Below are 24,587 nucleotides of genomic sequence, written 5' to 3'. Positions count from 1 at the left end.
TGAGCCACTGCGCCCAACCAGCAAAAGGCCCTTTTTAAAAAATTGTAAAGGCTGTACATTTTGAAGTGAGCTGTATCCAAGATGATGAAGCAAGACAAAGGCCTTGTCTGCCATTGATCCATCCACTGCATTGTTTCATTCTACCTAAGAAAAAGAGTTTAGATTGTTTAATTTTATCTAGGTAGTTAGATAAACTGAGGAGAATACTAATGAATAAAATGTACCTTTAAAATCCCTTGCACCCAGTAATCTTGAAATATTTTATTAGTGTTAACTGCTAATTTCAAATCACACAAAACATGATGTTAACTTCAGAGCTTAGTAAACTCCTTTGGTCATGGGGCTGAATTAAGAAAATACCTGTATAATTAACTGGCGAGCTGTCAGATCTGGTCCATGTGAGCTGTGGGGTGGGAAAGCCAGTGGCATCACACCGCAGTAGAACATTACTGCCCAGAGCAGACATGATTTTGGTGGCTGAGGTCATCACTGATGGTTTCAGACAATGCTCCAATTCAGCCCGCTGAAACAAAATTCCTGTGAGGCTCTCAGGTTCACTGCAAGTCATCAGTGGATCCAGAAGCACTATAGCAGGGTCAACAACCTTTGACAACTCGATCATCTTGGAAATATGACAGTCACAGAACCAAGGATTGTCCTGTAGACCTAAAACAGAAGGTGGGAAAGGTTGACAAAGATTATTCTGATGACTTCAGTTTACATCCTGCCTCTTGAGAAAGTAGGGATCTACACTGTCTCCCTATAAACAGAAGTGCTTTGAGGGATGAAGAAGAGTCACCTTTATGTCAGTTTTGCTCTGCAATCCAGCAATCTCGATGAACATAACCTGTCCGTTAGTTCAGATCATTAATAATCATGGCTAATACTTATTGAGCATTTACTCTGTGCTAGATTATCTTCTAAGCACTTACCTGTATTATCACATGTAATGTCAATAATCCTACGAGAAAATGATATTATTATCCCTATGTTAAAGATGAAGCTCAGACTTCATCTATCCCTATGTTAAAGATGCGGCCTCAGAGGGGCCCAATAACTTGGCCAAGGTCACAAAGCTAATTAGTGTCAGAGCCAAGACTTTAATCCAGGTACCATAGAATGCCATAATACAGTAATAAAGATCTTTCAAAGGTAATATGAAAGTACTTACAGTATTGTAAGTATTATAGGGTGCTCAGAGGCACCTAACTCAACCTGGAATAGGTTATGGTTTTATGTGATTTGAAGATGTATTGAGGTAATGCAAGCTTTGTGTGGCAAAAAATATAGAGTGAGATGCTGGCAATGGCAGTAGAGAAGTCTAGAAAGACTGGTGGAAGCAAGAACATGGCTTGGCATGAATGTCATATATGGTGACCATGAAGGTGACTTGCTCAATACTCCCTTCAAGAGAGAATCAGCTGCAAGCAATGCGGTTAGCAGACAGCTTCCAGTTGCAAACATCTTCAGGATGTCTCACTTTCAGAATTGTTAGCAGAAGCCTTTGGGCCTTCAAGGAGGCTATCAGTGAGGGCTTGAAGAAAAGTGAGGAAAATGTTGCTGGAAACTAGAGGAAAGAGGATCCTTGCTATGGAGTAGCAAAAAGTTTAGCAGCACTGTCACCTGTGGTCCACATGGAAAATCAAAAACATACTCAATGCAATGTGGTCTACCTAAGGATATTTCCACAAAGAGTACTGAAACTATTCCCTGGTGTGTTTTAGGTAATAAAATATAAAGGAGAGGCAACAGTTAAAGAAGAACTGTTAAATATAAAGGAATCGAAATTTGCTGAGTTCAATTAAAAAACTGTTTCTTATTCTCGGCCTCTCCAAAATTCTCAAATTAAGATAGAACTTTACAGCAAACATCAAATCCAGGTGGGACTGTAAAATTTTGTGCTAAAATCTCAGAAGGATCTAAGATGGAGCTTTAGAGCATTCTGTCAGGCAAAAGTCTCTCTAGGATCTTAGGGGTGATGTTCCGTAGCAGCCTCATATAAAGCCCAAGATAGAAAAAATTTATCACAGAGATTTGTGGTTATAGCTTTTTACTAATGGAGTGGATTATAAATTGAGAAGAAAAGACAGAACTGCAATTTTACAAATTCTAACCATGCTGGAAATGTAACTGTTAGTTCTCAAATTCTATATTTTTATTATACTTTTTAAAAATTATAATAGCAAGTCATGACTGGCTCATATTTTTCTGCCAGGATTGGTAAAAGTTTACTTTTTCATCTCCTGTTTTAGAAGTATGCTTTTCTTCCATGGGTGAATAACTTTAAACTTTTCCTCTTATATTTAATCTTGTTAATCTATACCTAGTTATTGAATCAATATTAATTTGAATTCTGTTATCTTAACTGTTGGCTCTTTCATCCAATTTTATGTGGTAAGCAGACTTTCTAGTTTCTTTCGCATTGCTATGACTAAGTGTGGCTCTGGAACCTAATGTCTGGGCTGAAATCTCAGTTCTGTCAAGCTTCACCCCCATGAGATATCTATAATAACAACCTCTCTCAGCCTCATCTATAGAATGCAGTAGTCCTTTCATAGAGTTGCATGAATTTTTAATTACATAATTCATGGAAATTACTTTGAACAATGGTTTATTCATAATGAACTTTAACCTTTCTTGCTAAACATAGTACTTAAAATATTTTGTAAAATATAGTCATTTCAATCTCTGAATAAGTAACAAATTTCATTCACATAAAACATATTCCCTATATTAGAGTCCATATTTTCTTGATCTTAACAAAAGAAACCAAATGTAATACAATCTGTATGTCTACTAAGAAAGAATTCAAAACAAGTACGTAAGTAATGGTGGAGATATGATCTAATAGATACCAAAACACCTGTAATAATGTAGTCAGTTCATAGACATTCAAAAACCCATTTCCCACCAGATACCATATTAGATATTCAGTCATTATTGTACATATTAGTTGACCTGATATGTGAAAGCCAGATTTAAATATATGAAAGAGAAATTTTAAAAGTAATAAGAAATGGCATTCTCACCAACTTTACTGTGCCTGGGTTCCTGATGAGGCTCAACCATTAATTAATTCTGTGACCTGGGTGATGCAACCTTGCTGAGCCTGTTTTCTCACTGGCAAAATGGGAGAGTTGACTAGATAAATGCTAGAGCTTTTTACAGCCATAACGTTCTATCAGCCTATAAAATAAAAATAATGATCATAGACTGAAAGAAACCAAAGATGGAACAACAAACTAACACTAAAATCCATCATCACTCAGTAAAAAGCAGAAGAATATGATAGAATGCCTAATTTGTAACATTTTTATCTCCATTGATTGAAGTGCTAAAGATAATCTGTGGATCTAGACTCTCCTAATAGTGCTATTTTTAAACGTTAAATCTTTCAAGTTTGTGACTTTTCTATGTCTACACTGATACACAGTTCAAATGTGAATATCATACAAAGTGAAGCCAGTTTATCAACTTTGACTACAATACAGACTAAAAGTAGTCAATTCTCCTTTTATAAACAATATAACTGATTTTACTTATTAAAATGGAGGGGAAGGGGAATCATGAACCTCTTCCAAAGGCTGAAATCCCTTCAGTAGTTTATTTTACTTTGTACATGTATTTTTCACATTAACCAGTTTTGCCTTATATACATGTAAATGTTATTATAAAGAACTAAATTTGGAATTAGACTGTTAGACTGTGACCCACACAGTTTAACAAATTAATCAGGTCAGTTTGTGTATAACGTGCCAATAACCTCTACAAAAAGTTATAAAAGATTTAAAATGTTGCTATCAGTTGGTATTGTCAGCATTGTGAGCTGTAGTTTGCAAGAAATCAATGAATAAATATATGGCTTGCCTCTCACAAATAATTAAATCTCAAAGTGAGGATCCAATCACGTCTGCTACCTGAGTGAGAGAGAAAACCAGCAAAGAGAAGAGCACAGGATGCAAACTGGCAAGTGTCCTCTAGGGCAAAGGGAAGTTATCATAGTGCCTAAGAGGAGGAAAGGGAATATTTTAAGTTAGATAAAAACAATCAAAAGATTTAGAAAGAAACATGTAAACACCCACCTTAATATAGTAAGAATTCATAAATAGAATGATACTAAAACATTTATATTGAAATAAAAGGTTACTTATATTTTATATCTATAAATTTGTGTCAATATTCTATATATATAAGCTATGCTCATCATAGCTATTTTTTTAATTTTAAGATTAATTTCTAAATATGCCAGCACATCAAATTTATTGTTATATAATATGTATAGAGTATCTCATACTTTGAAAACACTTCAACTTATGCCAGATTTTTTTCTTTATGTAATACTACCAATGCAAGTTACAAGTTGCTGATTGCTTCCTATGTGGCAAAGACCATGCTTGTCCAAAACTGCAGAGGCTCTGAGATTTGACCCTACTTTAGGGTGACCAACCTATTCCAGTTTGCCAGTAACTCATTTCAGTTTGCCCAGGACTTTCTTGCTTTTAGCACTGAGAGGTCCACATCCGGGAAACTTCTCAGATATGGGCAAGTTTGCCTGCCATCATTTTATGGATGTTGGTAGAAGACACAAGACTCCTGCTCAGGGTTGAAGGAGTTCATTGCTTACAGCACTGAAGGGAGACATCTTTATTATACTGGGTAGTAAGCATGCTTACCCTTTGCTCTGGAAGGAGATATATTTCTACCTCCAAAACTGTTCTCTTGAAAAGACAGTGCAGAATAAAAGGTAATCAATGTCTGCCTCTGCTCACAAGACATGCAGAGATTCAGGAGATCAAAGAACAATAGCACTAAGCGTCTGAAGGATGGACTGACTCAATCCTCACAAAAGCATGGGATAGGTAGTACTATTATCATCCCCATTTTAAAGACGAGAAAACCAAGGCTCAGGAAGCTTAAGGAATCTGCCCAGGGTCACACAATTGGACAGGCAGGATTCGAATTTCAGTATCCTGATCTTAAACCACCATGCTGGTTAAAGCTTTTAACCACCCACCACGGTGGTTAAAGCTCTTAACCGCCATGTTATGCCTTATACTACCTCTGGAATCTGGTATTATTCTTCCAATTTTACACCAAAGGAAGCCAAAGCACAAAGATATTACTATCTTGACTTTGTAAATGGCTTAGAATCCTACATCCCAGATTTTTTTAGCATCCTAATCTAATACCTTTTCTATCATAACTCATCTCTTTGCCATCTAAAAACATTTAGAGTCATAGTGACAGTCGTAAGTGCTATTATCTACAAATAAAAAAATGTCCAGGCACAATGGCTCACACCTGTAATCCCAACACTTTGTGAGGCTGAGGTGGGAAGATTGCTTGAGGTCAGGAGTTTAAGGCCAGCCTGTGCAACATGGCAAGATCCTGTCTCTACAAAAAATACAAACACACAAAAATTAGCCAGGTATGGTGGCGGCACTTGCCTGTTGTCCCAGCTACCCAGGAGGCTGAGTTGGGGGGATCAACTGAGCCCAGGAGTCATGGTTTGCGCCGCTGCACTCCAGCCTGGGTGACAAAGTGAGATACTCTTTCAAAATAAAATAAAATTTTAAAATGTTAAAGCAGCAATATCTGGAGTATAAATGTTTACATAGGGAAAGATTTAAGAGCTATACAATGTTAACAATTTATTTCATGCTTTGAAATTATTAAAAAATGTATTAATGGTGAAAGAAAATTCTTTAAAAAATTAATTTCACTGGTTATATATAAAAGTTACGTAAATATTTTTAAATCCTTCAAAAATAAAATGTCTATTTACTCCAGCTTGAAACTTCTAAGGTCAAAGGTACAATTTTTAAAACCTGAATAAAAATAGTGATCCAAGAACTGAATATATTTAAGTGTTTTTTTCTTCTGAGGACAAAGGTAAGAGAACTCTCTCAAGTTAAACTGTTACTTGCACTGCATTCCTTCAAGGCAACACATCAACTACAATTACACTAATTTGCATTAATTAGTTTACTTTATATAACTATTCTTGGATGGGACAAGTGAACTTTATCCTTTCTAAAAGAATAGAATTTATATGCATCAGAATAGTTGGACTAAATGCGCTATTTTTGTGTGAAAAGTGAGCAATAAATTTTTGTACAAAAGTTATTCTGAGGATTATAAGCCCTTGAAGGCAAAGACTATGCCTACTCAGCTTTGTGGAGACAACCATGTTTAATAATTCAGTAGGGAAAGGAACATCTTTTTAATGAATGGTGCTGGAACAAGTGGACATGTGTTTGCAAGCATATGAACCTCAACCCCTACTTTACACAATACTCCAAAACTATTTTGAGATGGATAATAGCTATAAGCCTAAGAGCTAAGAATATACAGCTAAAAATTGAGTATAAAGGCTAAAACTATAAGAAAATATCATATCTGTGATTTTGAGGTAGGCAAATATGTTTTAGATGATACACAGAAAGCACTAACTGTAAAAGAAAAAAACTAATGAATCAAATGTCATCAAAATGTAAACCATTTTTACCAAAGACACCAGGAAAAAATGAATAGGCAAGTCAGCCTTGGAGAAAATATTCACAATACATACAACAGACAAAAGACTTATATTCAATAAAGAAAAGACAAATAGCCCTTAAAAATTAAGCAAAAGATAGTTCATAAAGGAAGATATACAGTGACCCATAAGCAAATGAAAATCTGGCCAACACCATTAATAATCAGGGAAATGGAAATTAAAAACGCATTGTGATACCACTTCCTGACCCACCCACCCCCCAGAATAGCTGAAATGAAAAAGACCAACAACATTAAGTGTTGGTGAGGATATGGAGCAACCAGACTGTCATGCAGTGCTAGTGGGAATGTATAATGTTATACAGCCTCTTTGGAAAATGGGCAGTTTCCTTAAAAGTTATACATATAGCCATTCTTTTTTTTTTTTTTTCCACCCAGGATGGAGTGCAGTGACGTGATCGTAATTCACTGCAACATCCACCTCCCAGGTTTCTCCTACCTCACCTGAGTAGCTGGGACTATAGGCATGCACCACCACACCTGGCTAATTTTTGTATTTTTTAGTAGAGGCGGGGTTTTGCCACATTGACCAGGCTGGTCTCAAACTCCTGACCAAAAGTGATCTGCCTGCCTTGGCCTCCCAAAGTGTTGGGATTACAGGCGTGAGCCATGGCCCCCAGACATATAGCCATTCTATAATCCAGCAATTTCAATCCTAGGAATTTATCCAAGAGAAATGAAAACATGTGCCACAAAAAGCTTTGTACAAGAATGTTAATTGCAGCTTAATTTATTATGGCCCCAAACTCAAAACACCCATGTGTCCAACATCAGGAGAAAGGATGAACAATTGCTTCATTCATACAATTGAATACAATTTTGCAATAATGAACTACCAATACATGCGACAGCATGGATGATTTTCAAAAACATGATGCTGAGTGAAAGAAGCCTGGCACAAAGGTGCATCTCATATGATTCCATTTACATAACGTCCTAGAGCAGGCACAATTAACCTATAGCGATGAAAATTCAAATAGGTGAGGCAAGATTGACTGGAAAGAAACACAGAACTTTCTGGGGTAATGGAAATATTCTGTATCTTGATGATGGTGTAAGTTATGTAAGGGTATACATTTATCAGAATTTAACAAACTGTAGACTTACAATCCTGCATTTCACCTATACAAAGTATACCTTAATGTCTCCATTAAAAACAAGGTTTTAAAAAGTAAAGAGTGATGTCTTTAGAGATTAACTGTAAATTTGAAACTTGACTCTACCAGCTATAGAAAGAGGGTGAGGATTAGAGCGCCCAGCAAGGCATAAACCTTAGCTATGTGGATTTGTTTCCTCAAACCAAAAAAAGGGTGGGGCACATCTACAGAGATTGGTGTTTTTTGAACTAAAGTAACACCATTTTAGAAAAGTCTGGAAATACTAGGGCTGCCACTGTCCTTAAGGCAAACTCCATTTCAAACAGGAAAAGAGCCCATGTTTACAATTCAGCAAATTTGGGTACAAGTAAAACAACACCCCCCCAAAAAAAAAAGCATTTTACGTTTTATCCTACCACAGGCCTTTTTCTCCAAGACAAACAGTGTCAGGACTTACAGAATATGCCCGTGTAAATATTTACTTAATCTTGAGAAACAGGCCATGGAAATTTACCTGCATTGCAAAACAAAACCTGGTTTTATAGTTAATTCCAATGTTTTTTTGCAGGGCAATAGTTTAAGTTTTCATGGATACAATAAAGGACAATTTTACTAAGTTGATGTTTTTACTCCTGTAGAAGAGAAAGAGTAATTGAAAAGCCTCACCTTATGTAGGGAGACCCCCTGAAACTACTGCTATGGAATAAAAGATGAAATGCTCCTGATTATTGTAAATACAAAATTGCATGCAGGATTGTGTAAAGACAATGCCAGGTTGGACTGCCAGAATGAGCCAACAGTGCGTGATGTGCTTCCCCCTGCAGAGAGCCTATGAATGGATGTGCAGTCAGGGAGGTTTCACATCACTAAGATTCCTGTCCCAGAAAAGCAGATGTTCATAGCTCTGGGAATGGAATGCGACCCTTGTGGAGAGCCTATAAACGGATGCATGAGGGGCACCTGTCCATATGGATAAGATAAGGCTATAAACACCCTCATCTTGCCACGGCTCTTCTAGGCCTCTTTAGGGTGAAGGCATACTCCCTTCTGAGAATTTCTGGTCTAACCAGTTGTCTAGCCTCACGTCCTGTTTCTGTGGATTGTTTGTAACCAGCTTTTGCTGCAACTGTTACTGCTGATTAATATCTTGCTAATCATAGGTTATGGAAAGACTGTGTTTCTGTTTTAAGGCTCTGTTAGAAATTACTGATGCACACACTATACTGTAAATTCTTATCTCTGTATACTGTACTTCTGCATACAGATGTTATGTTAAAGAATTACTTCATCCCCATGTGACCATCTCACCTCACAATCAAATGACCCTAAATCCCTCACTAACCTACCCCTGCCCTCACTAAACTTAATAATAAATGCTGGTATATCCAGTGCATTGGTGGCACCATGGGACCAGAAGGCGGTGATCCCCCTGGATCCAGCTTTCACTATCTTGTGTGTGTCTATTATTTTTTGACCTGCCGATCCACCTGGGAACAAAGAAAGAGCCCCGTTGCATTGTGGGTTGCTGGCCAGATCCCACAATATCTGGCGCCCATCTTTTGGAAAATTAGCTTATGTGCATGTCACAGTTGACACCTTTTCCAATTTCATCTGGGCTACCTGTCAAACCAGAGAAGCCACTTCTCATGTTAAAAAACATATGTTTTCATGTTTTGTGGTTATGGGAATTCCTAGTGAGCTCAAAACAGACAATGGTCCAGCCTATTGCAGTAAAGCTTTTAAAAATTTTCTTGATCAGTGGCATATTAAACATATTACTGGTATTCCTTATAACTCACAAGGCCAAACTATTGTAGAAATAAGTAACAGAACTTTAAAATTACAATTACCTAAACAAAAAGAGGGGGATAAGGAGTTGTCTACCCCTCACATACAACTAAACTTGGCATTGCTCACGTTAAATTTTCTTAATATTCCTAAATCTGGTTCTGTTACTGTTGCTGAAAAACATTTCTCTGGTAACCGTCCCATGGTAAACCAAGGAAGGGAAGTATGGTGGAAAGATGTTCAATCTAATATGTGGTCAAAAGTTTCTATTTTAATGTGGGGAAGAGGCTACGCTTGTGTTCCCCCAGGTGAACATCAATCTCCTGTTTAGATTACTGCTAGATACCTGAAATTGTGTCCTGAAGATGCATGCAACAATGAGACAGAGAAATTTGCTGAAAAAACGCCACAGCAGGAAACAACTAACACATCCAATTGTCAAAAAGAAGAAAATGACCATGCTAACTCCTTTACAACAGACAATCCAGTCAGCCATCCTGAACAACATGTCTCCAGCGATCCAGGTCCGGCTCAATCTCTGCCTCCTCCTGATGACACTGCTCCTTCTACCCTCTGTCACTCCACAGACTGTTAAAAACTATACATATTGGGCCTATATTCCTTTTCCTCCTATTTTTCAAGCCATGACATGGATGGACGCTCCTACTGAGGTCTATGTTAATGATATTATTCGGATGCCTGGTTCTGTAGATGATCGTTGTCCTGCCCAATCTTCAGAAGAAGGAACCCTTTCAATACCACTTTAGGTTTTAGGTATCCACCTTTGTGCCTGGGACCCACTAATGGATGTTTCTCATTAGATATTCAAACTTGGGAGGTCACGCTACCATCTGGTCACTCTGTCCCTCCTTTAGGACACTTGGTATCAGGGCTGTTATTAAAACCTCTAAGACAGATCAAAATAGGAATCACTGATTATATTCACACATCCCAATATAAGCCTTTAGGACCTGCGTGTCCTCTCAACTCGTCTTCAAATGCTGACAAATTAATATGGAAGGATTGTGTTAGTTCAGAAGGAACTGTGTTATTTAATTCTTCTCACTACACCATTGTTGACTGGGCTCCCAAAAGTCATATTACTAATGATTGCTCTCAAGGCCACAGAGATTATCAACATTTTCTCTATGATATTACTTATCAAAAAAGTAGTGACAACCCCCCCCTATTATATCGTAGATTTAACTCCTTTTTTCCTTTAAAGTGGAAAGGGGCAGGGATTGCCCCTCCAAAGCCAAGGCTCGTTGTTCCCCACTTAGGACCTGAACATTCAGAATTATGGAGATTAATCATAGCTATGACTGGTATGAGAGTTTGGGCTGGAGAAAGGGTTATAAGTAAATCCACCTTGTCACCTTGAAAACTAAGACAATGGATTGATTTACACTACTATTTCCACACAGCCGAAAATATCACTATGGCAATCGTCAAAAGGTCAATTCAAAGATGGGACAGTAAAGATTATGAGGACTTATACCCCCCTGTTGCTAATGTCCCCCTACCACCTCTCATACAACCTATTCCCCCCACCCCACATTCACAAAAAAGAGTACCATCCCAAAATATATATACTATCTATATGGAGTCCAACAAAACTATACCACTTAAAAGTTGTGTTAAACCACCATATATGTTATAAGTAGGAAAGATGCATATTAGTTCAAAAACCAACATAATTACCTGTGTTAATTGTTACTTGTATACTTGTATTGACTCATCCTTTAATCAATATCATAGTATTTTAATAGTCAGAGCCAGAGAAGGTATTTGGCTCCCTGTAGCCTTACATAGGCCTTGGAGATCTTCCCCTTCTATCCATGTTATTAATAATATTCTAAAGAAAATTCTTAAAAGGAGTAAATGATTTATTTTTACATTAATTGCAGTAATAATGGGCTTGATTGCTGTTACGGTGACTGCTGCTACTGCTGGAGTTGCATTACCTCAATCTATTCAAACTGCTCATTTTGTGGATAAATAGCAAAAAAAAATTCCATTTGAATGTGGAATTCTCAGTCAGGTATTGATCAAAAATAGGCCAATCAAATTAATGATCTAAGACAAACTATTATATGGATGGGAGATAGAATTAAGAGTTTAGAACATAGACTACAAATGCAATGTGGTTGGAATATTTCTGATTTTTGTATAACTCTGTTCCAATATAATGATTCTGTTCACAATTGGGAATCAGTAAAACGCCATTTACAAGGAAGTGAATATAATTTGAGTTTAGACATAAGCAAGCTAAAAGAACAGATTTTTGAGGCCTCTCAAGCACACTTAACTTCTTTACCCAGTGCTGAAGTTTTAGATGATATCTCTGAGGGGTTATCTAATCTCAGCCCCATTCAATGGATAAAATCTTTGGGAGGATCCACTATCGTTAATTTTGTTCTGTGTATAATTTGTGCTATTGGTTTATTGTTCATGTGTAAAATTGGAAAAAATATTCTTCAATCCAATCATGATCAGCAACAAGCTATGATTGCTATGGTTCATTTAAATCAAAGAAAACGGGGAGATGTAGGGAGACCCCCTGAAACTATTGCTATGGAATAAAAGATGAAATGCTCCTGATTATTGTAAGTACAAAATTGCATGCAGGATTGTGTAAAGACAATGCCAGGTTGGACTGCCAGAATGAGCCAACAGTGCGTGATGTGCTTCCCCCTGCAGAGAGCCTATGAATGGACGTGGAGTCAGGGAGGTTTCACATCACCAAGATTCCTATCTCAGAAAAGCAGATGTTCATAGCTCTGGGAATGGAATGCGACCCTTGTGGAGAGCCTATAAATGGATGCATGAGGGGCACCTGTCCATATGGATAAGATAGGGCTATAAACACCCTCATCTTGCCACAGCTCTTCTAGGCCTCTTTAGGGTGAAAGCATACTCCCTTCTGAGAATTTCTGGTCTAACCAGTTGTCTAGCCTCACGTCCTGTTTCTGTGGATTGTTTGTAACCAGCTTTTGCTGCAACTGTTACTGCTGATTAATATCTTGCTAATCATAGGTTATGGAAAGACTGTGTTTCTGTTTTAAGGCTCCGTTAGAAATTACTGATGCACACACTATATTGTAAATTCTTATCTCTGTATACTGTACTTCTGCATACAGATGTTATGTTAAAGAATTACTTCATCCCCATGTGACCACCTCACCTCATAATCAAATGACCCTAAATTCCTCACTAACCTACCCCCGCCCTCACTAAACTTAATAATAAATGCTGGTATATCCAGTGCATTGGTGGCACTGCGGGACCAGAAGGCAGTGACCCTCCTGGACCCAGCTTTCACTATCTTGTGTGTGTCTATTATTTTCTGACCTGCCGATCTGCCTGGGAACAAAGAAAGAGCCCCATTGCATTGCGGGCTGCTGGCCAGATCCTGCAATAACCTTAATTTTTTTTATTACATAAATAGGTGGATGTAAAGTGATCAATAAAGTAATGCATATATGAAGAAAGGAACTCTGTTATTATATACTTCGCATTACAAAGAAGGGGAGAAGGGCCTGGGTTCTGGAGCCAGATGGCCTGTCCTCAAAGCCCAGCTCCACCACTATGTGGTGAGTGAATTTTGGCAAGTGTCTTAACTTGTGTCTCATTTTTTCATCTATAAAATGGGGATGAAGTGGTATTTACTACAGGGTTGTGAGACTAGAAGTTACATAGGTTGAGTATAAGAACCCGGCCTGAGCATGCTCTTTAAGAGTCATCACCACTCCCTAATCTCAAGTACCCAGGGGCACAAACACTGCAGAATGCCGCAGGGTCCTCTGCCTAGGAAAACCAGAGACCTTTGTTCATGTGTTTATCTCCTGACCTTCTCTCCACTATTATCCTATGACCCTCCCATATCCCCCTCTCCCAGAAACACCCAAGAATCATCAATAAATACTTCAGAAATTAAAAAAAAAAAAAAAAAAAAAAAAAAGAACCCGGCCTGGCATTGAGAAACTCCATCAAAATTAACTATTAGTATTATTATTAAAAACAGAACCTCCATCTGCTAACAATAATCAACACAGAGTAATAAAAATTAAATAAAAGCAGACTGTATCCCACTATAACAGCACAGAAGCAAATTCTGCAGGACACCTGGAAAGATATAATTGCTATACTTAAACACTAAGTTCTAGAAAATCTAGGAGTGGTTCTTATCACTATATTCAGTGATGCAACTAAAAGGCTCAAATATTGTTGGAATAACAAAAAGGCCAAACAAAGAAGTCTTTATAGGACACTCCCATCCCAGTCACAGCTTCTATAGATAATTGTTGATCTAAAAGTGTAATCTCAGAGACTGTAGACTTCGTATTCTAAAGGACTGCTACATGAAATATTCATTTCTTCTCATTACAGTCCTGTGAACAAAATGGAGCAAACCTTGCCATCACCATTTTCCAAATGAAAAAACTGAGTTTTCTGTGCATGATTTATCCACATCAATTAGTCCTCTCTTCTTCTCCTTTTTGGAACATATCAAACATGGCTTTGCTAAGGTCAGCTGCCACTCAACATGCTTCAAACTATCCTTTGTTATTTATTATCATGATTATTTTTATCTTTATAAAAGTAATGCATGATAATTGCAGAACATTTCGGATATATAGAAAAATGAAAAGATGTCCCACTACCCAAAGAAAATAGCTAAACAGCTAGTGAATTTTTTTCAGTCTTCGTCTTTGCACATTTTTAAATTGTTATGATAACGCTTTTTATACAGTTACATAGCCTTGTATTAAAATTTAATGTTATAAAAAAGTATTTTCAAGTTACTGATTTTAAAAAATCTGGGCCCTAAAATGCAGTTAAAATTGTTTGGGTAACTTCCCATGGACAGTAAAGTTTCATAACCCTTTCCCTTTGATCCCTAAGTTCCCATCCAGATTTAACTCCCAAGGGAAAAATATGAATGTTCAATAATTGCTTCTTCATAGTAATGTTAGTAACTGATCATTAGAAAGTTGTTAATTGCAATTTAGTAATTTTATTAAATTAGTAGTAATTTGAATTTTATTTTCTACTATATTTTTTCCATTGGGTAATTCTATTAGAACCAAGAATTACTTGCCAGGAAACTTAGAAAAATAGGTAGGGAAATAGAATCTTCTAGCTATTAATCTTACTCATAAGATTCAGATTGGTGGCTAAAATAAAGTAAATAAATACCACAGTGTAGGTTTACATGTGCCTATCAGCATATATAATAAGAACTCCACAAATAATCTGCTAAGTTAAACTAATATGATTTTATTCTCTAACCCATTCTACAATAGTACTTTTATTGTCTAACAAAAAATGTTTAAAGGACTAGATGAACAGTTGGGAAAAACATGAGCTAGCTATATAAGAAGAGCTTATATGAGTTTTCCTCTTCCTACCTGGTTCTTATTAGTCATATTTTTAGTCTCATAAACACAAAATACATTGACATTTCAACAAAAGCAATGCTAAAGCCATGTGAGTGCTGTTACAGCACTTTCTTTTTTTACAAATGTATCTTTTACTTGTGCTTTATTTCAGCAAATATTTGATCATGTGATACTGGTCAGGAAGGATGCGTGGCACAAAGTTAGCATCTATGTTGTCTTGCACTCCAAAAGGCTCGTAAGTCATTTCACTGGCCAAACGCCCAGAAGTTCTTTCATCTTCCTGAGAAATATAATCTCTGCTGCAGCTATGATAAAATTAACTTGGGAATGGACAACACAGCCTTATTGGGTGAAAAATGGAACAAAATTTTAGACATCAAACTGATTGATCAAAGCTTCAGGCTTGTGTCTCATACAAAAGATTACAATGCTTCACTGCCTACAGATACCCCTGAAAAGGGTCCAGTTCACTAATTTCAATCAGGCAATCACATGTTCTAGGCATTCACCATGTACAGAGCTCCATGCAAAGCTCGCTCACTCTCTCTTTCTCTCGATAGACAGATAGATAGATAGATAGATAGATAGATAGATAGATAGACAGATAGATAGATACACACACACATATATGTGTGTGTGTGTATGAAGAGGAAGAGAGGAACTTACTGGTAGAAGGAGATCACATTTTAAGAACCACAGAGAAGGTGGCTGGCAAGACGGCCGAATAGGACCAGCTCCAGTCTGCAGCTCCCAGTGAGATCAACACAGAAGGCAGGTGATTTCTGCATTTCCAACCGAGGTACCTGGCTCATCTCATTGGTGCTGGTTAGACAGTGGGTGCAGCCTACAGAGGGTGAGCCAAAGCAGGGTGGGGCATTGCCTCACCCAGGAAGTGCAAGGGGTCGGGGAACTCCCTCCCCTAGCCAAGGGAAACCATGAGGGATTGTGCCATGAGGGACGGAGCACTCTAGCCCAGATACTACACTTTTCCCACAGTCTTTGCAACCCAAAGACCAGGAGATTCCCTCAGATGCCTACACCACCCGTGCCCTAGCTTTCAAGCACAAAACTGGGTGGCCGTTTGGGCAGACACTGAGCTAGCTGCAGTTTTTTTTCATACCCCAGTGGCACCTGGAATGCCAGTGAGACAGAACTGTTCACTTCCCTGGAAAGGGAACTGAAGCCAGGGACCCAAGTGTTCTAGCTCAGCAGATCCCACTCCCACAGAGCCCAGCAAGCTAAGATCCACTGGCTTGAAATTCTTGCTGCCAGCATGGCAGTCTGAAGTCGACCTGGAACACTCGAGCTTGGTGGGGAGAGAGGCATCCACCATTACTGAGGCTTGAGTAGGTGGTTTTCTTCTCACAGTGTAAACAAAGCCACCAGGAGGTTCAAACTGGGCGGAGCCCACCGCAGCTGGGCAAAGCCACTGGAGCCAGACTGCCTCTCTAGATTCCTCCTCTCTGGGTGGGGCATCTCTGAAAGAAAGGCAACAGCCCCAGTCAGGGGCTTATACATAAAATTCCCATCTCCCTGGGACACAGCACTTGGGGTAAGGGGCGGCTGTGGGCGCAGCTTCAGCAGACTTAAACATTCCCGCCTGCCGGCTCTGAAGAGAACAGCAGATCTCTCAGCACAGCACTCAAGCTCTGCTAAAGAACAGACTGCCTTCTCAAGTGGGTCCCTGACCCCCGTGCCTCCTGACTGGGAGACACAACTCCCAGCAGGGGTCAACGGACACATCATACAGGAGAGCTCCAGCTGGCATCTGGTGGGTGCCCCTCTGGGATGAAGCTTCCAGAGGAAGGAACAGGCAGCAATCTTTGCTGTTCTGCAGCCTGTGCTGGTGATACCCAGGCAAACAGGGTGTAGAGTGGACCTCCAGCAAATTCCAGCAGAGATGCAGCAGAGGAGCCTGACTGTTAGAAGGAAAACTAACAAACAGAAAGGAATAGCATCAACAACAACAAAAAGGATGTTCACACAAAAACCCCATTCAAAGGTCACCAGCATCAAAGACAAAAGTCGATAAATCCATGAAGATGAGAAAAAACCAGCACAAAAAGGCTGAAAATTCCAAAAACCAGAATGCGTCCTCTCCTCCAAAGGATCACAACTCCTCGCCAGCAAGGGAACAAAACTGGATGGAGGATGAGTTTGACAAATTGACAGAAGTAGGCTTCAGAAGATGAGTAATAACAAACTCCTCCAAGCTAAAGGAGCATGTCCTAACCCAATGCAAGGAAGCTAAGAATCTTGAAAAAAGGTTAAAGGAATTGCTAACTAGAATAACCAGTTTAGAGAAGAATATAAATGGCCTGATGCACCTGAAAAACACAGCACGAGAACTTCATGAAGCATACACAAGTATCAATAGCCAAATCCATCAAGTGGAAGAAAGGATATCAGAGATTGAAGATCAATTTAATGAAATAAAGCATGAAGACAAGATTAGAGAAGAAAGAATGAAAAGGAATGAACAAAGCCTCCAAGAAATATGGGACTATGTGAAAAGACCAAACCTACATTTGATTGGTGTACCTGAAAGTGACGAGGAGAATGGTACCAAGTTGGAAAACACTCTGCAGGATATTATCCAGGAGAATATCCCCAACCTAGCAAGACAGACCAAGATTCAAATTCAGGAAATACAGAGAACACCACTAAGATACTCCTCAAGAAGAGCAACCCCAAGAAACATAATCGTCAGATTCACCAAGGTTGAAATGAAGGAAAAAATGTTAAGGGCAGCCAGAGAAAAAGGTCAGGTTACCCACAAAGGGAAGCCCATCAGACTAACAGCAGATCTCTCTGCAGAAACCGTACAGCCAGAAGAGAGTGGGGACCAATATTCAACATTATTAAAGAAAAGAATTTTCAACCCACAATTTCATATCCAGCCAAACTAAGCTTCATAAATGAAGGAGAAATAAAATCCTTTACAGACAAGCAAATGTTGAGAGATTTTGTCACCACCAGGCCTGCCCTAAAAGAGCTCCTGGAGGAAGCACTAAATATGAAAAGGAAGATCCGGTACCACCCACTGCAAAAACATACCGAATTGTAAAGATCTTCAACACCATGAAGAAACTGCATCAACTAACAGGCAAAATAACCAGCTAGCATCATAATGATAGGATCAAATTCACACATAACAATATTAACCTTAAATGTAAATGGGATAAATGCCCCAATTAAAAGACACAGACTGGCAAACTGGATAAAGAATCAAGACCTATTTGCGTGCTGTATTCAGGATACCGATCTCATGTGCAAAGACACACATAGGCTCAAAAATAAAGGGATGGAGGAATATTTACCAAGCAAATGGAAAGCAAAAAAAAAAAAAAAAAAAAAAAAAAGGCAGGGGCTGCAATCCTAGTCTCTGATAAAAACAGACTTTAAACCAACAAAGATCAAAAGAGACAAAGAAGCCCATTACATAATGGTAAAGGGACCAATGCAACAAGAAGAGCTAACTATCCTAAATATATATACACCCAATACAGGAGCATCCAGATTCATAAAGCAAGTTCTTAGAGACCTACAAAGAGACTTAGACTCCCACACAATAATAGTGGGAGACTTTAACACCCCACTGTCAATATTAGACAGATCAACAAGACAGAAAATTAACAAGGATATTCAGGACTTGAACTCTGCTCTGAACCAAGCAGACCTAATAGACATCTACAGAACTCTCCACCCCAAATCAACGGAATACACATCCTTCTCAGCACCACATCACAATTCTAAAATTGACAACATAATTGGAAGTAAAAACACTCCTCAGCAAATGCAAAAGAATGGAAATCATAACAAACAATCTCTCAGACCACAGTGCAATCAAATTAGAACTCAGGATTAGCCCGGCACGGTAGGTCACACCTGTAATCCCAGCACTTTGGGAGGCCGAGGCAGGAGGATCACAAGATCAGGAGTTCAAGACCAGCCTAGCCAACATAGTGAAACCCCATCTGTACTAAAAATACAAAAAATGTGCCAGGTGTGGTGGTGGGCACCTGTAATCCCAGCTACTCAGGAGCCTGAGGCAGGAGAACTGCTTGAACCCAGGAGGTGAAAGTTGCGGTGAGCCGAGATAGTGCCATTACACTCCAGCCCGGGTGACAGTGCGAGACTCTGTCTCAAAAACAGAAAAGATCTAAGGATTACAAAACTCACTCAAAACTGCACAACTACATGGAAACTGAACAACCTGCTGCTTAATGACCACTGGGTAAATAACGAAATTAAGGCAGAAATAAAAAAGTTCTTTGAAACCAATGAGAACAAAGACTCGATGTACCAGAATCTCTGGGACACAGCTAAAGCAGTGTTTAGAGGGAAATTTATAGCACAAAATGCCCACAGGAGAAAGTGAGAAAGATCTAAAATTGACATCATAAAATCACAATTAAAAGAAGTAGTGAAGCGAAAGCAAACAAATTCAAAAGCTAGCAGAAGACAAGAAATAACCAAGATCAGAGCAGAACTGAAGGAGACAGAGACATGAAAAACCCTTCAAAAAAATCAGTGAATCCAGGATCTTTTTTTTTTTTAAAGATTAACAAAATAGACTGCTAGCAAGACTAATAAAGAAGAAAAGAGAGAAGACTCAAATAGACTCAATAAAAAATGATACAGGGATATAACCACTGACCCCAAAGAAATACAAACTACTATCAGAGAATACTATAAACACCTCTATGCAAATAAACTAGAAAATCTAGAAGAAATGGATAAATTCCTGGACACATACACCCTCCCAATACTAAACCAGGAAGAAGTTGAATCCCTGAATAGACAAATAACAAGTTCTGAAATTGAGGCAGTAATTAAATAGCCTACCAACCAAAAACAGCCTAGGACCAGATGGATTCACAGCTGAATTCTACCAGAGGTACCAGAGGTACAAAGAAAGAAAAAAAGAAAAAGAGGAACTCATTTTATGAGGCCAGCATCATCCTGCTACCAAAACCTGGCAGAGACACAACAAAAAAAGAAAATTTCAGGCCAATATCCCTGATGAACATTGACATGAAAATCCTCAATAAAATACTGGCAAACTGAATCCAGCAGCACATCAAAAAGCTTATCCACCACGATCAAGTCAGCTTCATCCCTGGGATGCAACGCTGGTTCAACATATGCAAATCAGTAAATGTAATCCATCACATAAACAGAACCAGTGACAAAAACCACATGATTATCTCAATAGTTGCAGAAAAGGCCTTCAATAAAATTCAACATCCTTTCATGCTAAAAACTCTCAATAAACTAGGTATTGATGGAATGTATCTCAAAATGATAAGAGCTATTTACGACAAACCAACAGCCAATATCATACTGAATGGGCAAAAGCTGGAAGCATTCTCTCTGAAAACCAGCACAAGACAAGGATGCCCTCTCTCACCACTCCTATTCAACACAGTATTGGAAGCTCTGGCCAGGGCAGTCAGGCATGAGAAATAAAGGGTATTCAAATAGGAGGAGAGGAAGTCAAATTGTCTCTGTTTGCAGATGACATGATTGTATATTTAGAAAACCCCATCATCTTAGCCAAAGCTGAAAAGCAACTTCAGCAAAGTCTCAGGATACAAAATCAATGTGAAAAAATCACAAGCATTTCTATACACCAATAATAGACAAACAGAGCCAAATCATGAGTGCATTCCCATTCACAATTGGTGAAAAGAGAATAAAATACCTAGGAATACAATTAACAAGGGATGTGAAGGATCTCTTCAAGGAGAACTACAAACCACTGCTCAAGGAAATAAAAGAAGATACAAACAAATGGAAAAACATTCCATGCTCATGGATAGGAAGAATCAATATTGTGAAAATGGCCATACTGCCAAAGGTAATTTATAGATTCAATGCTAACCCCATCAAGCTACCATTGACTTTCTTCAAAGAATTAGGAAAAACTACTACTTTAAATTTCATATGGGACCAAAAAAGAGCCCATATAGCCAAGACAGTCCTAAGCAAAAAGAACAAAGCTGGAGGCATCACGCTACCTGACTTCAAAATATACTACAAGGCTACAGTAACCAAAACAGCACAGTACTGGTACCAAAACAGATATATAGACCAATGGAACAGAACAGAGGTCTCAGAAATAACACCACACATTTACAACCGTCTGATCTTTGACAAACCTGACAAAAACAAGCAATGGGGAAAGGATTCTCTATTTAATAAATGGGGTTGGGAAAACTGGCTAGCCATATGCAGAAAACTGAAACTGGACCTTTTCTTTACATCTTATACAAAAATTAACTCAAGATGGATTAAAGACTTAAATGTAAGACCTAAAATCATTAAAAACCTAGAAGAAAACCTGTGCAATACCATTCAGGACATAGGCATGGGTAAAGACTTCATGACTAAAACACCAAAAAGCAATTGAAACAAAAGCCAAAATTGACAAATGGGATCTAATTAAACTAAAGAGCTTCTGCACAGCAAAAGAAACTATCATCAAAGTGATGAATAGACAATCTACAGAATGGGAGAAAATGTTTGCAATCTATCCATCTGACAAAGGGCTAATATCCAGAATCTACAAGGAACTGAAACAAATTTACAGGAAAAAAAAAAACAACTCCATCAAAAAGTGGGCAGAAGATATGAACAGACACTTCTCAAAAGAAGACATTTATGCAACCAACAAACATATGAAAAAAAAGCTCATCATCACTGGTTACTAGAGAAATGCAAATCAAAACCACAATGAGATATCATCTCACACCAGTTAGAATGGCGATCATCAAAAAGTCAGGAAACAACAGATGCTGGAGAGGATGTGGAGAAACAGGAACGCTTTTACACTGTTGGTGGGAGTATAAATTAGTTCAATCATTGTGGAAGACAGTGTGGCGATTCCTCAAGGACCTAGAACCAGAAATACCATTTGACCCAGCAATCCAATTAGTGGGTATATACCCAAAGGATTATAAATCATTCTAGTATAAAGACACATGCACATGTATGTTTATTGCAGCACTATTCACAATAGCAAAGACTTCGAACCAAATGCCCATCAGTGATAGACTGGATAAAGAAAATGTGCCGTGTATACACCATGGAATACTATGCAGCCATAAAAAAGGATGAGTTCATGTCCTTTGCAGGGACATGGATGAAAGTAGAAACCATCATTCTCAGCAAACTAACACAGAAACAGAAAACCAAACACTGCATGTTCTCACCCATAAGTGGGAGTTGAACAATGAGAACACATGGACACAGGGAGGGGAACATCACACACCGGGGCCTATTGCGGGGTAGGGGTCTAAGGGAGGGATAGCATTAGGAGAAATACCTAATGTAGATGACAAGTTGATGGGTGCAGCAAGCCACCATGGCATGTTTATACCTATGTAACAAACCTACACGTTCTGCACATAAAGTATAATAATAATAATAATAATAATAAAAAGAACCAGAGAAATACACATAGAACCTAAACAAGACCAAGTTCAAAATTCCAAAACTAGTCACAGCTAAACTAAGAGACCAAATCAGTTAGGAGAACAATTTGGGACCAGTAAAATAACTGGTGTTTCCACCATTTCTTTTTAGATTAAGGAAATTTAGAAGCTATTCTTCCTAACTAATGAAGCCACTGCTATCGCATAAAGATGCCAGTGCCCGTCTCCTGCTCCTGAAGAACCTAATGAAGAGTTGAAAAGCAAACTGAGCAGAACTTTGTACCAGAGTATGGAGCAATGCTGTGCTCACAAGAGTCTATGCAGGTTGGTGGCTTCTGTCTCTCAGCTGGAGGCTCTTTAAAAGAAATGGTCCTCTCTCCATTTATGACGCAAGTTCTCCTCCACTTTTCCACATATGTATGTACACACATGCATGCACACACACACAGCCCTTACACCTTACACAGGAGAAAGAGGTAACTTGACCTAGGTTAACTAATAAGGTACTATTCCAGTAAAAGTGCAATTACAGAGTAAAAAGCCAAATCCAATAAATTTTAAAAGACGGGACAACAAAAGCTATGCATAGCAAAGTATCTATAGATGAAAAGCCCAGAGGCTTGCGAGCTTACCAAGAATAATCCTGCTTGGGGAAAGGTCCAGGACTCCAGAAGGTGTTGTAACTAAATGAGACCAGCTCTCCAGGAAATCTGGTGGCAATGTGGTGAGTCTGTTGCTTGATAAATCCAAGTAGGCAAGGTTCTTCAGACACCTGAGAGCCTCATTTGGCACACTGGTTATTTTGTTATTGTGCAAGTCCAGGGTCCTCAGAAGGGGCATGTCCAGCAGAGATGCCCAAGGGAAAGCAACCAGAGAATTCCCATCCAAGCGCAACTCATGCAGTTGCTTCAGGTTGTAAAAGCTGCTGGGGTCAATGCTGGCCACGGAATTGTAAGTCACCCAGAGATACTGGAGCTCCACCAGGTAATAGAAGGCCTCTGCAGAGATTCTGCGGATGACAGTCTTCTCTATGCGAAGCTTCACAGTGTCCACGGGGAGGTTCGTAGGCAGCTCGTTCATATCCATGTCATTACATAGCACCAACCTAGTGTCACAACATGAGCAATGTGAGGAAACTCACTTTCCAATACCCATTTGAAAAAAAATACTTCTCATTTGAAAAATGTATCAATTTTCAGCCAGGCAGTGGCTCACACCTGTAATCCCAGCACTTTGGGAGGCCAAGGAGGGCCTTGGTTCAAATCTAACCAAGGTCTAAGGTCTGCCACCTCCTCTGTGGCCATGGAAAACCACCTCACCAGTGTCTCAACCTCATTTTCCCATATGGCACTGTTATGGATGATTAATTACAATGGATATAAAACTCTACAACTTCCTGGCACAGAATACATACTCAGTAGGTATTTGCTGCTACTGTCAACAACCTCGGTTTTACATGGAAAGTAACTGAGGCCCACCAACATTCAGTAACTTCCCAAGGTCACCCAGCTAGTGGGTTTCACAGCCACCTTTCAAAACCACTTCTGTCCAACCTAAAGTGCACCTCTTTAGGAAACAGCCCATTTTAAAAGAACCCCCTGTTAAAATAATAAATCAATCCTTGTTCAGAGAATAATTTATTTAGGTGAAAAAAAAAAAGTGTTCACAGTACATGTTTAAAGTTGAGCTCTGTTTAAATAACGTGACTTGCACATTGCTTTCTGCCTAAGGAATAAACCAGAAACTAGGAGTTGACCTTGAGCAAGTCACATTTTGATCTTGTTTGTTGGCACATATAAAACAGGCATAGAAAAACAACACTGTCCCGGCTGGGCAATGTGGCTCATGGCTGTAATTCCAGCACTTTGGGAGGTCAAGGTGGGCAGATCACCTGAGGTCAGAAGTTTGAGACCAGCCTGGTCAACACGGTGAAACCCCAACTCCACTAAAAATACAAAAATTAGCCAGGTGTGGTGGTAGGTGCCTGTAATCCCAGCTACTCAGGAGGCGAAGGTGGGAGAATCGCTTGAACCTGGGAGGCAGAGGTTGCAGTCAGCCAAGATCACGCCACTGCACTCCAGCCTGGGTGACAGAGCGAGACTCCATCTCAAAATAGGAAAAAAAAAAAAAAGAAAGAAAAACAACACTGTCCCATGTGTAAATTTAAAGTATTAGGAATCTGAGAATTTAGATTCATTTTAGCCTGGAAAAAGACTTATCTCGTATGAGATACTCATCTGAATTAAGAAAAATAAACAATAAGAAGTTTTGCAAAGTATCATCTAAATTATAGCACACTATAA

The 24,587-nt window shown here is 38.8% G+C and overlaps 1 protein-coding gene and 1 long non-coding RNA gene across 2 annotated transcripts in view; one reads left to right on the top strand and one right to left on the bottom strand.

Moving 5' to 3' along the window:
- LRIT3 (leucine rich repeat, Ig-like and transmembrane domains 3) overlaps positions 1–24,587 on the bottom strand; it is a 30,680-nt gene that overhangs the window by 4,012 nt on the left and 2,081 nt on the right. The window contains exons 2-3 of the mRNA XM_002815058.5: positions 22,917–23,389; positions 361–666 (exon numbers count right to left, since the gene is read on the bottom strand). Coding sequence (XP_002815104.5) covers positions 361–666; positions 22,917–23,389 — 779 coding nt within the window. The remainder of the gene's footprint in view (positions 1–360; positions 667–22,916; positions 23,390–24,587) is intronic.
- The window catches only part of LOC129059052 (uncharacterized), a 24,761-nt gene continuing 22,615 nt past the window's right edge, over positions 22,442–24,587 (top strand). Inside the window, exon 1 of the long non-coding RNA XR_008524678.2 lies at positions 22,442–22,608. This is a non-coding gene — a long non-coding RNA (uncharacterized LOC129059052). The remainder of the gene's footprint in view (positions 22,609–24,587) is intronic.

Source organism: Pongo abelii, chromosome 3 (assembly GCF_028885655.2).
Source record: "Pongo abelii isolate AG06213 chromosome 3, NHGRI_mPonAbe1-v2.0_pri, whole genome shotgun sequence".
NCBI classification, from domain to species: Eukaryota; Metazoa; Chordata; class Mammalia; order Primates; family Hominidae; genus Pongo; species Pongo abelii.
The sequence above is the reverse complement of the archived record's forward strand: the minus strand, read 5'-3'. Positions and strand labels throughout refer to the sequence as shown.